This window comes from Squalius cephalus, assembly GCF_949319135.1.
Source record: "Squalius cephalus genome assembly, chromosome: 1".
In the NCBI taxonomy this organism is placed as follows: Eukaryota; Metazoa; Chordata; class Actinopteri; order Cypriniformes; family Leuciscidae; genus Squalius; species Squalius cephalus.
Window position 1 is genome coordinate 47,942,729 of NC_137122.1, and position 15,464 is coordinate 47,958,192.

Sequence of the window (15,464 nt, forward strand, 5' to 3'; positions counted from 1 at the left end):
AATCAATGTAGAAGAGAGAATCCTGTCCCCTCCATTTATTTGTTTCATATACATCAATATTTCTTCAGTTGTAATACAAAAAAAAAAAAAAAAAAAAAATAGTTAAAGACAAGTTATACAAACAGGAAACCTTCTCAACTAGCACTTTCATCAGTCCTCAACGCATTCTTAAAGCAACACCTCCTTATTTTAGGTAACCTGTGCTACCCCATTGCTTAAAAACCAATTAGCCGATTGCGTCCACATTCCACTTCTGTAGTAGTATGCTGAATCATATGAAGGGGAAAAAACCAACAGGTGCACCCATGATAGACTCCTGCTGTCCTGGGTAATGTGAACATGGTTCCGAAGGGTTTTAAAAACTCACAAAAACATTTTTGTAGGCATTTAATCCACAAAGAAATCCTTTAGGAGAGCATGATCCCAGTCAAAACTCATTGCTTTAACAATCAAAAATGTAAACCGTCCATTCTTGATCCAAACCCACAGCATTTTATGTCCAATATTCCACCAAACGCTGTGGCTATGTGCGATGCTGGCTGACTGGGATAGAGTTCCATCTTGAATTAAATGTTCAAAGTTTATTTAGAACAGCATGTGGTTGTATTCTATGAGGCTGACGACTGTAGCTTGTTGTTATGAGACCTAGAGAATACAGAGAGAATGAGGTTAAGAGCCCTTTGGTTTTATTGAATATTCACAAATAAAACGAGACAAAAGGAAAATGAAGCATGGAAACAGAAAAATAGCCTCAGGGGTTAAAGGAATGGCAGCCATGTTGGTGTAATACACCGGGAATGACTTTCAGTCGTTTAAATTGGTGCTGGTGTCAGATTCAATTTAGAAGAGATGAAAAACAACAAAAAAACATACCATTTAAACTTGTTTTGAAAGCATGGTCCTTTATTTCAACTTCCTAATAAAAGGATTTAAAACTCTTTATTTCACTTTATTTTAAAGCCAACTGAAACCGTGTAGATTCTGCGCAACATTTGCACATATGCATTCTGCAAAAACTACGCATAAATCAAGCAAGTTCATTAGTCCTCTCAATGAAAACCTGGACAGATCAGCGAACCAGCTGAAACAAACATGTTGTTAAGCACATTACAATAAAACTGAACAGAAGTCTTAAAATGTCTTTAATCAGCCAATCCACGTGATAAATATGATCATGCATCCATAAACATCATAAATAACATCATGTGACCAGCAAACGTAATGGGGAAAACAAAAACAAAAAAAAACAAAAAAAAAAACAGGTTCAAAAATGCACAGACAGCATTTCCCTTGATTTTTTGTGTGTTCACAGTGCTTCAACATGGCTGCCGCTCTCTGATTGTCAAAGGCTTCACTGGAGTTTTGGCTTTTTTGACAAGTTTTTCATTCTCCAAACAGTTTTCACTTAAATGTACACCGGTTTCCGCTGTTAATAAAACAGCAAGTTCCATGATTCTCTAATAAAGAATGACTCCGCCCCTTCAGCCACTATGACTTATGACATCACAATCTGCAAGAAAGGACAATGGGTTGTATGAATGACATGCATGAAGAAGCACAAACACAAAAAGTTATGTTATCAGCATACTGTACTACAGAAATATGAGGATGAAATGCCAGACAGAGAAATCAGAGGTTAGATGATGACTACAGCCTCTGAATTAAAAATATATTCAAAGCAGAATAATTCATAGAGTGAAAAACAAAGTGAACAAAGACAAGATAAGCAGGCACAAGACAAAACTGGATGTATGGAAGCCAATGCAATGGAAAAGATAAAGGAAAATTGTGAAAATCAACACTAGCGCAAACTACAGTGACAAATTTAGTATGGAAAAACTAATAGTATGGCAACACCTAAGAACATTCTTTTACCTGTAGTAAAACCACTGTAACGCAGCCGTTTGTAATCGGTTTGACCGTTTTAACCGATATTCACAATTTAGATTCGGTAAACAGTTCTTTACATCATTTGATTGGTCAATGTAACACATTTAATGTATTGTTTGGATAATTACCATGTAGCTTAATTAAAACAAAGATGAACATAGAAAACATTATTTTGCATACTATGGTACTACAGTAATTATAGTATAGATACCACAGATAACACATTTATTGTTTGAATTTGTGATAAAATGGACAGAATTTGAAAGCTGAGACTTCTTATCAGAAGTAACAAAGCTGTTTGCAATTATTGGATAGGAAGCGCGCTATAAATAATGTTTGGTGTAGTGAAAAACCGCAGATCTGGCAACCCTGGCTTGATTCATAGTGTCGAATAGAGCATGCTTTAATGGCGCTTTTTAAAAAAAAAAAAACTGTTAATGCGTTATTGTCGCATTAACTTCGACAGCCCTAAATTCAACACAATAGAGATTTTCTTCACACACACTATGAGCTGCAGTTTGACACATTTTTCCCACCCCCTTTTGATTGACAGGATATAATTGGCCCTGATCAACCGGCCGATACATCGTGCAACACTAAATTATAGTTTTTAATCATTTATTAGTTTGGAAAAGTACGGGAAAAAAACGATTAAAATCAGTTCAGCATAAGAGTTATGAGACACCCAAACATTAGAATAATGGGTATTGGTCATAAAGTGATGTCGGTTTGCAACAACATGAGGGTGAGAGAATGACAAAACTTTAAGTTTGGGTACACTAATATCCTAACAACATCCTATGCTGCTCTATTGCATGTGTGGGAGCAGACGTTACCTGCTTGCTTTGAAAGCTTTGAGTTTCTGTACAAAGAAAGACTCCAGGAACTCAGCACACTGGTAAAAAGGCGAGTCGCTGGGATTGTAGTAGCGGCAGTTGTCGAAGATTTTGGTCATGTCCGCTACGAACTCTGTGAGTTTGCTGTAAAAGCGTTTCTGTATCCTCTCCTCCATCGTAGAGAGGTCTGAAGATAACAGGAACACGAAGGGGAAAATAATGAAATCAATTACTAAAAAATAGATGTATGATTAAAAATAAATATATGATCAATCTAATTGGTGCAAATTGTTCAAAATATTGTTCACAAGTCATCTATAAAATAATGATATATAATACAGTATAATAATTTAGGAACTACGTCTTTTAAAATGTATAATATTCTCTATTACAAGTCAAAATGATTCTGGTCATACAGAAAAAGCAGGAAGAAAAACTCATACCCATCGGTTCCTTGATGATCCCATAATAATCTGGAGCATCATTCGGATCCACTGGTTCCAGGAATGGCCACGCCATCTTATGGGACTAACATACAGGAAACATTTACAATTATTATACAATTTATTTGTTCCCAATAACTTCCATTATAATTGATGACCCTACAATGGAAATCAATGGAAATCAATGGAAACCGCATGCATGACTGATGCATAGCTTTTATTTAATTTTTCCTTTTTTATTCAAAATATTCAAAAACTGATATTCTGATTCTCAAATATATGTAAGTGAATGTGTTTCTTTGTTTAAACTCCTTTTTAATGATCACGTTAGACGCACGATGAGCGCCGCCATGTTAGTTTGCGCTGAAGTTCAGAGAATCGTATCAGTCGGATTCACAACCCGTAAATTCATCAATCTCTCCCGAAATACACAAGTGACCGGTGAACTAGGAGAAGAATAGAGCAAACTTTATAATTACCTGCACAAAGTGTATCTGATATAAATAAAACAGGTTGACAAATTATATTACGTGATTGAAAACACTGACTAGTTGTGATATATGACAAGCGCAGAGGGTGTCAGTCTCCGGCTCGGCGCCAGCCAAAGCACGTTTGAATTGAGCAGTTAATCAAATGAGGAACGTTCCAATCACACAGGTGTGATTGTACGCGGCAAAGGTGAATCCGATTACAACAACACAATCACTTCCTTTTGTGATGATTATCTAACCTAACCACAATTAGGGTTAAAATTGTAGGGAACAATGCATGTACCAATCATACAAATTTGGATTGTGTTCCATTCCAAACAAAACACCAGCTCAAAAATTCAAAACAGCCATGAAACCGTATTTGTTTTCATACAAACCTGTAAGGAGCGCAGGATTCGCTTCAGCCCCTCATAGTCTTTATCTGTGAGTGGCGTCAGGACCGTCATGGCGTCCTCCGTAGACTGGCACTGCGGGCACACATACTCGTCGATGTGTGTGGCTTCGCTCTGTAGGATGCCCACACAGCGCCCGTGGTACCAGTTCTGACAGCGATCACAACCTATGTAGAACCTAAAGCAGAAGCAGGCACAATCATGTCAGAAAGCACGATCCCAACGTGTACCTTTGGAAATAAATGCGATGAAACTGCAGAAGCATGATTACTGCGACTCGTCGTATGGGGTTCTGCAGATGCAGTAGAGCTCCTCTGTGCTGCCCTCCTGAGCTCGTTTACATTCCGAACAGATGTAGTCATCCATCTTCTTCGCCTCTTTCTCGGTGATGCCCACACACTCGCCATGATACCAGTTAGAGCAGAGGTCACAACCAATGTAGAACCTGAGTCAAGAACATACCAACATTAGATTGATATCACATCCCTTTGATCTTCATCTTTCAAAACCAGTTATATTTGAATTCTCTTACATAGTAGTTGCAAAATATGTCAAATCTAAATATGAGGTTTAACCATTTTTCTCTGATAAATGTTCAAACCAAGTAATAAATTGAAATCATTTTCTTAAAGATTTTTTTGCTGCTCAAAGTAAACCAAAGAAACTAACTACACAAAACAAAAGTATAACTACACAAAACAAAAGTATAACTACACAAAACAAAAGTATAAAATATCCACAAAGTATAATATCCTTTTACACCAGATGTATTCATATCAAGTCCGATGCACAAAATTAATTTTACATTAATATATTTAGAGAATTAATAATTCTCTGCAAAAATGTTTCCTTAATATCTTATAGTATGTTTTCATGCCAAAAATCTCAGTGTAATTAAAGAAAACTAATAAATAATTTGATAAATAGGTTTATTTCTGCCTTTTAAAATATTATTGTATGTTTATATTTTCATGCCAAAATACTAGTGTTACTAAATAAAACAAAATTAATAAATAATAATTACTAACAGATAAAAAAAAAAAAAAAAAAAAACCTTAATAAATAGGTGTATTGTTTTGTTTTAAAATCTTATTGTATGTTTGGTACATGTACTTACCATAGTAATAACAGTAAATTATGCATAAATACATGCAACTAACCCTCAACCAAATCCTAATCCCACCCTAACCCTATAGTAAGTACATGTTGCCGTAATTAATCTTACCCAGTACTTAAATAATTACATTGTAACAATGACACATTCAAATAAACTGTAACCTTATGTTAATATTTTCATGTCAAAATACACATAATAGTGCAATTACAATAAATAAATAAATCCTAACACATAAAAACAAATGGCAAATAGATGTTTCTTTTTAAAACCTTATTGCACGTTTATATTTTAAGCCAAAAATGTGAACTTCTAGTTTAAATGTCTCAAAATGTCCCCCTAAAACCAGAGGACAGTAAAGGTCTCGTACTTAGACTCGTCGTAGGGCGTCTTGCAGACGCAGTATAACTTGATGTCCCTCTTGTTGTCCTTTGAGGTAGTGGAGATCATCTTTTTGCGTTTGGACTTGGAGGCGGCGTCTCTCTCCTCGTCCCGCTTGCGTTTGTGTGCGGCGGAGGGTGAGGTGACCGTGGGCGCGTACGAGGAGAGACCGCTGTGCACGTGTGCGCTGACAGCCGCCGCAGCCTGAGCCGCCGCAGCCTGAGCTTTCTCCTTCTCTCGCCGGAGTTTAATGAGATCCCGCTTCAACTCCTCCTGCAATCAAAAGAAGTATGTAAATGCCTCAGCATATGGCGTGCAGCTTCAGCTGTCTATTTGGCAACACTGATGTGGTGTGAACAGAGTGTGTGCGAGTAAAGCTGAGATGCGCGTGAGAAATGAAAGCATGCGTCTTCATTGCCAGATTCTCAATGCTAAGTGCTGTCATAAACGCCGCGAAACAGTCATTAGTAAGTGTACATGACCTTTCAAAAGTTTGAAGTTATTTGATCAAAAATGCAGGAAAAACAGTAATGTTGTGGTATTATTACAATGTAAAATAATTTTTTTATATATATATACTTATTTATATACTTATACTTATTTCTGTGAAGCAAAGATGAATTTTCAGCATCATTACTCCAGTCTTCAGTGTCACATGATCCTTCAGAAATCATTCTAATATGACGATTTGGTGCTCAAGAAACATTTCTGATTATTATCGATGTTGAAAACAGTTGTGCTGCTTAAAGGAGAACTCCGGTCAATTTTAACATTGAGCTCATTTTTTTGTACATTTGGAGTGCTGTCAATACAGAGAACAACGACAAAAATCGGTGTTGCCTACACCGAGTTATTCTATTTTTAAAATTTGCACCCTGTTGACTTCAATGGGGCAAGTTTTAAACCTGCTTTTAGCCTCTTAACATCCTTGATGTGTCATTACAAGTGCACAGCCAATGTGAGTGATTCCTTCAGAGTGAACACGGGTGAATCTGACTGCAGTAGATGTGAAAGATATGAATAAAAATGATGTTAATTCAGCCAGCGCTCATACCTGTATTTACATCCTGTTTTCGGTCGAAGGCCATAGTAATCGATTGTCGAGTTCACGCGCGTGATCATAGGTAACTAAACCAATGCGCGTGAACTCGACAATCGATTACTATGGCCTTCGACCGAAAACAGGATGTAAATACAGGTATTGTAATGACACATCAAGGATGTTAAGACGCTAAAAGCAGGTTTAAAACTTGCCCCATTGAAGTCAACAGGGTGCAAATTTTAAAAAGAGGATAACTCGGTGTAGGCAACACCGATTTTTGTCGTTGTTCTCTGTATTGACAGCACTCCAAATTTACAAAAAAATGAGCTCAATGTTAAAATTGACCGGAGTTCTCCTTTAATAATTTTGGAAACAGTGAAATGTTCTTCATTTTGTTCAAAAGAACAGAATTCATTTGAAGTAGAAATCATGTGTAACATAAAAGTCTTTACTGTCAGTTTTGATCAATTTATTCCATCCTTGCTCAAAAGTTAATTTCTTTAGAAACCCCAACACACATCTTGGATTAACTCAAACTCTCATATCAGTGCGAAACAGTAAAGTTTCCGCACTTCCTGTTCCTCTCACCTGCACCTGCAGCTGTAGTTCTTTATCGAGCAGTGCTCTTTTCTTCAGGATATCAGCCTTGAGCTGCTCTTTGTGTTTGAAGAGCAGAGCCGACAGCTTGCTAGCGTTCTGCTTGCTGCGCTTTTGCTCCACAGACTCCTCCCGTTTCCTCTTTTTGGCCGCCTGCCTCTCGTCCTTATCGATTTTATCCAGGATGAACTTCATCACCTGGTTACAAACAATCATTCTGCCCAGACAGACAAAAAACAAACAAACAAACAATGGATTTGGTTGATTAATGCCAGTCTATTCTACTCCATAAATACGGCTTCAGTGGCTTATGGTTTATCTGTGGTGCACATGTAACAAATATAATGAGACTGGAATAACGCTTCATGTTTGTTGGAATTTAAAATCCCGAATGTCATTATAATTTTAATAACTTGGAAAGGAAAAATGGAGATTGACCGTGTTTACCTCTGGTTCTCCTCTCTTTCAGCAGGAGTCATGGTTTTCTTCTGCTTTAACTGCTCTATGGCCACATTCTGCTTCTGAGCCACCTAAGCGAAAAATAGAGTGTGTTTAAGATGTTTTAACTCTCTATACAGATGGAAAAGTTTCAAAACAACATCAAACAGCATCAATAAAGATGCTAACTTCTGTAATGTCACATATTTCCTAGTAAATTCAACACATTCAACTGCAAAACAGGGTAAGTGCAAGTTTAAAATACCCAATTTGCGTTTTATTCAATATATACATATATACAGATTTAATTACATATGTTAAAAGGTGCAGTAAGCGATTTCTGAGAAAAGCTGTTGAAAGTGGGTCGCACCAAATTGCAAATATTAAGTAAAAATACTAGGTTTTGTCTTTTATTTGACAAAAAAGTTATTTTATTTTTTTAACTACATTTTAGTCTCATTCTTTTTTTCATCAACGATATTGCATGTTGATATAGTCACAGTAATCGTTTAATGACGTTGGTGTCGTCTCATCATCGTCTCAAAAAAAAAGATCGTCAGTGAACATTTTTATTCATAGATTTCATTAACGAAATTAACAATAGTCATTTTTAGTGATTACATTTTCAGGAAACATACTGAAAACTTTTTTCTTTAAATAATAATAATAATAATAATAATAATATGTTGTCCAAAAAATATGGACAATGCTATATTTTATTTGGTCATATATATATATATATATATATATATAGTTTATTGTAATATTTATTACAATTTGTCCATTATATGTATGAACAATATTATGCATTATTTTTAGGTACATATTCCCATATTTGTGTTATTGAATTTGGTGTTGTTTTTTGTTACTTGTTTAATTCCCAAAACTAAATTGTTCCTTGGGATCAATAAAGTTGTCTGAAATATTACATAAGATGAGACATTTTAAAGAAATGAAATTAAACTTTCATTGCTACCAATAAGAATTAAAATTACAATAATAAAATTTGCCTCTAATTTAAATATCAATCAACTAAGTTTTAATCAAATAAGGCTCATTCACACATGCATAACAACGTAGTCTGACTTCATTCATGGGTAATGCCTCTGACCATAGTGAGAAATTATAGCAAATATCAAGCCAACTCACTCTCAAAATTTAGTTGCAAATTCTATAAATTTCAGATCAAAATTCTCATTTGAACAGAACCATGTTTAACACTCAAATCACAAACAAGCGTATACTGCTGCGGTGCGACCTAAAGTAGCCTAAAGTTTACATAATACCCCATCTTTCTTAATGTCATATTTATCCAACTCAGTGAAACTGTGGAACAACTTGAGTCATATTAGTTTCCTGACCTGTTTCTGTATCAGGTCGCTCTGGCTGACGTGCTGTTGGGCCTGCTCTCTCTTGGCCTCCTGCTGTTTCTTCTTCTGCTGCTGCTGTTCGCAGAGCTGCTGGATCCGCTGGAGCTGCTCCTGTACGCTGGCCGTCTGGATGGTCACCAGATTCTGGATCTGGTGCGCTTGGACTTGCCCTCCGCCCTGCTGCTGGATCTGAATGGGCAGTTGCAGTTTGATCTGCTGGGGCATCCCGGCTGTGGTTCCGGCCTGCTGGACCTGAGCTTGAATCTGGGCCGCTACCTGACTCTGGATGTGGGAGATGACCTGCTGCTGGAGCCCGGGGACGCTGAGGAGCTGCGGGGGGAGCTGGATCTGGGGCTGGACTTTGGTAACGGTGGTCTGGGTGACAGGGATGGTGGTGATCTGCTGTGGAGGTGCGGTGGCTGTCACCTGTGCTATCTGAGGGACAGGGACAGGTACAGGTACAGATGTAGGGGGCGGGACTGATGTTTGAGGAAGGACCTGGGGCTGAGGTCGGAGCTGTACGGGCGGGTGGGGTTGTAGAGGTGGAGTCGGTTGGGGAACGATTGCGGCTGGGACCGTGGTGGGTATGTGCTGGACTGGCTGCGATGGAGGGAGAGATGATGTGGGAGGAAGTGTGGTTGGAGGTTGGGGCTGTGGAGCAAGACGAGTAGCTAGAAAAAGAGAGAGAAAATATATTGGAACTTAAAACACTCAGAAGCATTGTGAGCAAAGCTGATCATAGAGACCATTGGTGCCACTGGTTCTACGATCTACTTAAGTTTACGATGCTAAAGCTAAAATATTCAAAACAAGTAAAAAAAAAAAAGTAACACAAAAAAGGGCATTTGTGATTTTCATGATACATGGTATTAGTTTTGCCATGATATAGGAACTTCGATACAACAGGGCCAGTGCTGTATTGTCACACAATTGATCACTTACACATTTTTTTTTTAACAAATTTTATTTGGTCAGAAAACTACAAGGAGACCTTTAAATGTCTGTGACAACAGGTTTACAAAAGCTTCTTATTACAAAACTGTGTGAAATGTTGTATAATCAGTCCACAGAAATGTTGGAAATAATGTGAATGTGGAAAAGGGTAAATGGAGCACAATGAACATGAAGAGTTGGAGTTTGGTACATTTACTGTGAACCGAGACTCTCCGAGACACTGAAAACACCAGATCATGAGCTGTGAACACAGTGACTCGTTTCATTCTGAAACATGCAGCGCAACGGACTACATATTTAAAATACACACTGAGGTGTGTGTGAAAGAGATTTAAGAAGCGAGAGTGATAAATCGCAGCTGGTTTTACTGTATCGATACTGCAGAAAATGAGTAATGAAACAGTTTCAAATATTCAGAATTTGACAAAGCTTGTAGGCATATAGGTAATCTGTGCAGGAAGTTCAAGTGTCATCAGAGAATTTAGTAAACTTTTTTTTAAGGTTGGTTGAGGTTAAATCAGCTTCTGCGTTTTGCTGGCTTAAGAAGATGTAACATTGCCAGACAAGTTCCATACTGATGCTGTGTGAAGATAGAAGTGTCTAATAAATAATAAAGTCTCACCTGGTTGAATGGGTGCTTGAGTTGTGCTGGTGACGGCAGCTGGTGCAGCTGTGGCTGGGACGCCTGATGAGGTCGTTATGGCGGGGGCTGCGGGGGCAGACACTGGTGCAGGGGCCATGGGTGTGAACAAGAAACGCTGGACTTGGCCATTGGGCATGGCAGCCTGCATGAGCTGCTGACCGGGCCCTGGGATGACCGTCACCCCCTGAGGAATGACCTGCAGCTGGCCTGTGGTCTGACCTTGCCCTTGGATCACTACTGTCAACCCTTGGTTCCCTCCCTGAAGAGCAAAAGTGCAAGTTTATTTCAGTAGTAAGTAACATTAATCAATAACCTTGTCTTAAAAAAGGCAATAGCTAACAAGTGGCTAAATGCGACTACAGAAGTTTTTGGGGACATTAAACATCATTACAACTAACAGGAAAACATCTACTTACTAGTCTGCAAGCTATTCTAACTCAAACTTTATTATTTTTTTTATTTTTTGTTTTTGTTTTTTTTAAATAAAGACTAAAAGAGATGTTGGAAGGTTAGTTTTGGTGATGTTGAAGTCATGCGACCGTGTTGTAGTTCTTTAATAGTCTTCGTTTAGCTTTTTACTTCTGCGGATTTACACTTCAAAATTCCTAAAAGTTGTGTTCATTTGTGAAGATTATCATAATGAACAAAACATATAGGAATCATAAACTTTTGTTTGGTCAGAGTTTATTTTCTGCAATAATAGGAAAAACCTATTGGGTTTTTGTCAGTGGAACCAGGGTGATGCTGACTACATCACTGCAGCGCTCTATAATGTGCACAGATTAACAGGGCACAATAAGAACATTAAAATATGCGATAAAGGAAGTAAATAAAGGTCCATTTGCATTGCATGCTGATTTAAAACTGGTACAAACCTGAGCCCCTTGGGTGAGCTGAGTGAGCTGGGCCAGAGTGAGTTTGACCTGACCCTGCTGTGGTCGGGGAGAAGAGGCAGTCTGTGGGGTCTGGGGTTGATTTGGAGTGGAGAGGCGAGGAGGAGTGCCCACCACCTGAGTGCCCACACTTGTTTGCACTGGCTGCTGCACTTGACCTGTGTGATATAAATCACAATCACACTCTGAAGTTTCAGAAACGATTTAGAAAACTTTGGTGTCTTCAACAGAGTTGGGCATAAGTTATTGTGGACACCACATGGTCACAATGTAGCCTTCTGCTGTCAAATATGTTGGTTTAATGACCACTAATTAAATGAGACCACGTCTCTTCTCTACTTTCCTACAGAAACCCATTAAAAGTAATGTTAAAAACAAATTTCCAGGACAAATCCTTGTTGAGAATACCTTGCTGAACCATCAGGGGTGTGCGAATGATAGTCTTCCCCAGGGTGGTGGCCTGTTGCAGGGGAGAGCGTATCACAGTCATCCCTGGTCGTAGAGCGGTTCCAGCCGTAAGGACCTGGGCATAAACGAGTAAATGAAACATTATTGCAGGAACACAAATGTAGAGTTGACCAGAGTGGATCATTTTAGTGAGCGTTCATACCTGCTGCGTGGAGGTGGTTGTGTTGGGTCTGATGTTGATGGTGGCTGTACGGGGCTGGAATGGAGGGAAGGACTGTGCGGTGGCCGCTGTGCTTGATGGAATGATGCCCACCACCTTCTGCTGTACCTGTACCAAACCTGTTGAGACAATGAGTAGATATAGTTTGCTCCAAGAGTACTGCATTACATGGATACAAAACTGTTCAAAAGTTTGGGGTTGGTAATATTTTTAAATGTTTTTGGAAAAAATCTCTTATGCTCACCAAGGCTACATTTATTTGATACTAAAAAACAGTAACATTGTGAAAAATTTTAAACCTAAATTTTTTATTTAGATATTTTCAAGTGTAATTTATTCCTGTGATGCAAAGCTGAATTTTCAGCATCATTACTCCAGTCTTCAGTGTCACATGATCCTTCAGAAATCATTCTGATATGATAATTTAATGCTCAAGAAACATTTCTTATTAGCATCAATATCAAAACGGCTTAATATTTTATTTATATATCATATATTTTCTCAGGATTCTTTGATGAATAGATCACAATTTATTTGAAATGTAAATCTTTAACTGACATTAAAAATGTTTTACTGTCACTTTTGATTAATTTAATGCATCCTTGCTGAATAAAAGTATTAATTTCTTTAAAAAAAAAAAAAAAAAAAAAAAAAAAAAACTCACTGACCCCAAACTTTTAAACGGTAGTGTATTGATATCAGAATAAGAATATTTGACTTGGAATATTAAGTTTAAGTGTTTTCCAAACAGAAAACCAAACAAATTGGCACAAAAAAAGAAAGAAAGAAATCCTTTGTATTATGCAATGACAATGCTAAACAATGACAACCAACTGAATTGAAATTGAAGCCGTAAAAAGGACGTTGAGCTTTGTACCAAACTTTATAGGATGTTCACAATGACAGCAATTAAAATGAATGTTTCCTTCAACTCAGTGACTTTCAGCTGCTTTTTTGCAGCAAACTGCTGCCAGTCTGAACAACCTTTTAGATAACTAACAGGCTGCATTAAGTGACCCATGCACACGGTATGCCGTTTATCATTAGAAACGAAGTAAAAAATAAACGTCATTTAAGAATATGGTGCCGATATTATGCCTCTCTGCGAATCTGCATGCAGGCAGGCCTAACTTGAAACAAAAATCACATGCCAATGATGTTGGAGGCCTGCCGTACCTCCTTGCGTGGTTGGCACGTTCACTGTGACTATCTTGCTGTTGGCTGGAACAGGTAGTTTAGCGGTGATGACACTGCCGGCCATCGACCCCGCAGCAGCAGCGATGTGGAACGTTTGCCCAGACGTGGTGGCGCTACTCGCCGCCACAGTCACAACCGAACTGGTAGAGACTGCAAGACACAGGTCTGATCACCACCCTAGCACATACATCTCAATCAGGTAATACAGCGGCGGTTGCATCCAAGTACGCCACGGACAACGAACGTCGATGTCAAGCACTAAACACACCACTATAAATAAGCTCCCCAAAAAGAATAATAAAATAAAGTATGCTAATTTCCAATCAAATACACTGACGTGCAAAAACACACTACAATAACATCTAAAATAAAAAGTCATCAAGAACTGTAATTAACCATGCATCCTCATAACATTGTAAAGACTGACCTGAACTGCCCTGTTGGCCCTGCTTGACCCAGGAAGCAAAGGACTGCTGGAAGTTCTTGTTTTGCTGGAATGTCACCGGAGAGCCCAGCTTGGTGGTCATTACCACTTTTGGCGCTGAAGTTACCTGACCGCTAATAGAGCCCAACACCACCTTCTGAGTAGTGGTGCCAGGGGTCGTAGGGGTGCTGGTCAAGGTGGATGTGGTGCTGGTGCTGCTAGGTTTTTGCTGTTCCAACCGTTTCTGCAATATTATCATCAAAAAAATTTACCATGACAATATAAACAAAAATACTAGGAAATAAGATAAATAAACTAGACAAAAACAAGATTATTAAAATTAAGAACACACACAACCAATCTGAGAGTTAAATGATCATTAATGGCAACAACCAAATAAAAGGCCCATTGGAAAGAACACTCATTTCTTTCAGCATTGTGCCCCTGATTAAGAGGGGCGCCCCAGGTGGGCACATGTCTACATTCCCACCTGCTGGGCTGCCAATCTCTGATGCTTTAGCTGAGCTTCCAATTGGGCCTTGACCTCCTCTGCTTTCTTCTGCACACTAACCTTAGTTGGGTCAGCCGCTTGTGCCTTTTCCCTCTCAACCCTGTCATACAAACATACAAATTGGTAATTGTGTAAACATCCACAGGAAATAACATTCTACATTTTTATTATCGTTAAAATATAATATATGAAAATGTATATATTCATGTCTTATCTACAACCGTCCTTTATCCAATAAATTTCACACAAGAGAAAGATTTTATGGAGCGTTTGACAGTAGGGGTGGGGGAAAAAAATCTATTCTTCGATGCATCGCGATGCGGACGATTCTGAATCGATTCACAAATGTCAAAAATCGATTTTCTAAAAAAAAAAAAAAGTTTTCTTTCTAATAACGTAATATTGACGGAACGCAAAAGGCGGAACTCTAAAGCGGACGTGCAGTGCGTGGACAGTCTGTGGCGTGCACAACAGAGACGCGCACATAACAGACGCATGATGGCTGATCGCCAAATTCGAACGGCACCCTCTTCGTTAAAAGCTAACGTATGGAAAATTGGCAATTTCATTGTGACCTATTTAGTATTTTTTGTATGAGAGCTGCATTCTGTATTGTTTAGTTTTCACATCAATATGCTGTAAACCGATCTGTTATACGTACGTTATACTGCCCTGCAATATGTGCAATGCCAGTCACAAAAAGTTACATTTTGACTGTGCTCTCTGCAGATGTTCATTCACTTTTTTTGTATAAGCTGTTTTTGATTGTGGTATACAGCAAACATTTCAAGTCATAACTCTTTATTATTTAGTTGTGTATAAGAGCGGCTTTGTATGTTACTAATTATTCAGAATATGCGTAAGTCCACAAGCATTATATGAGAGCTGCTGGTACATCATTCTATATATTTGAACGAAAACTGTTTGTGATTTTGCTACAGCAAAATGTTTTTTGTCTGAAGGATTATATTGCTCATTGGAAATAACAAGAGGATGTTGGTTAGAAGTCTATTATTAAATGCTAGAGATTCAGAATATGCTGAAGTTTGTATTAATTTACTACAAGTATGTTGTTAGTAAAGGCACACATTTATTTTCCTGTTGGTTCTTTGCAATGTTGGGACATATGCTGGCAAATGTAACCTTACAGTTGACTTGCCAAATCACTTCCATTTGTTTTATTAATAAAATTAATATATTGGAAGTAAGTTTGTTATGGG

At 38.1% G+C, this 15,464-nt stretch overlaps 1 protein-coding gene across 14 annotated transcripts in view; it reads right to left on the minus strand.

Annotated features, from left to right (window-relative positions):
- Nucleotides 1-15,464, minus strand: part of bptf (bromodomain PHD finger transcription factor) — a 32,140-nt gene continuing 16,676 nt past the window's right edge. For 5 of the 14 annotated variants that reach the window (XM_079888892.1, XM_079888890.1, XM_079888893.1 and 2 more), the window contains exons 17-32: nucleotides 14,224-14,344; nucleotides 13,737-13,977; nucleotides 13,289-13,459; nucleotides 12,095-12,231; nucleotides 11,893-12,007; nucleotides 11,467-11,642; nucleotides 10,571-10,850; nucleotides 8,986-9,665; nucleotides 7,634-7,716; nucleotides 7,178-7,403; nucleotides 5,537-5,820; nucleotides 4,324-4,497; nucleotides 4,038-4,230; nucleotides 3,170-3,254; nucleotides 2,727-2,913; nucleotides 3-645 (exon numbers count right to left, since the gene is read on the minus strand). In XM_079888892.1, the coding sequence (XP_079745018.1) occupies nucleotides 609-645; nucleotides 2,727-2,913; nucleotides 3,170-3,254; nucleotides 4,038-4,230; nucleotides 4,324-4,497; nucleotides 5,537-5,820; nucleotides 7,178-7,403; nucleotides 7,634-7,716; nucleotides 8,986-9,665; nucleotides 10,571-10,850; nucleotides 11,467-11,642; nucleotides 11,893-12,007; nucleotides 12,095-12,231; nucleotides 13,289-13,459; nucleotides 13,737-13,977; nucleotides 14,224-14,344 (3,190 nt within the window). In that variant the 3' untranslated portion in view covers nucleotides 3-608. Of the gene's footprint in view, nucleotides 1,511-2,726; nucleotides 2,914-3,169; nucleotides 3,255-4,037; nucleotides 4,231-4,323; nucleotides 4,498-5,536; nucleotides 5,821-7,177; nucleotides 7,404-7,633; nucleotides 7,717-8,985; nucleotides 9,666-10,570; nucleotides 10,851-11,466; nucleotides 11,643-11,892; nucleotides 12,008-12,094; nucleotides 12,232-13,288; nucleotides 13,460-13,736; nucleotides 13,978-14,223; nucleotides 14,345-15,464 lie in introns of all 14 variants that reach the window. The other 9 variants (XM_079888888.1, XM_079888895.1, XM_079888896.1 and 6 more) reach the window with 9 other exon arrangements.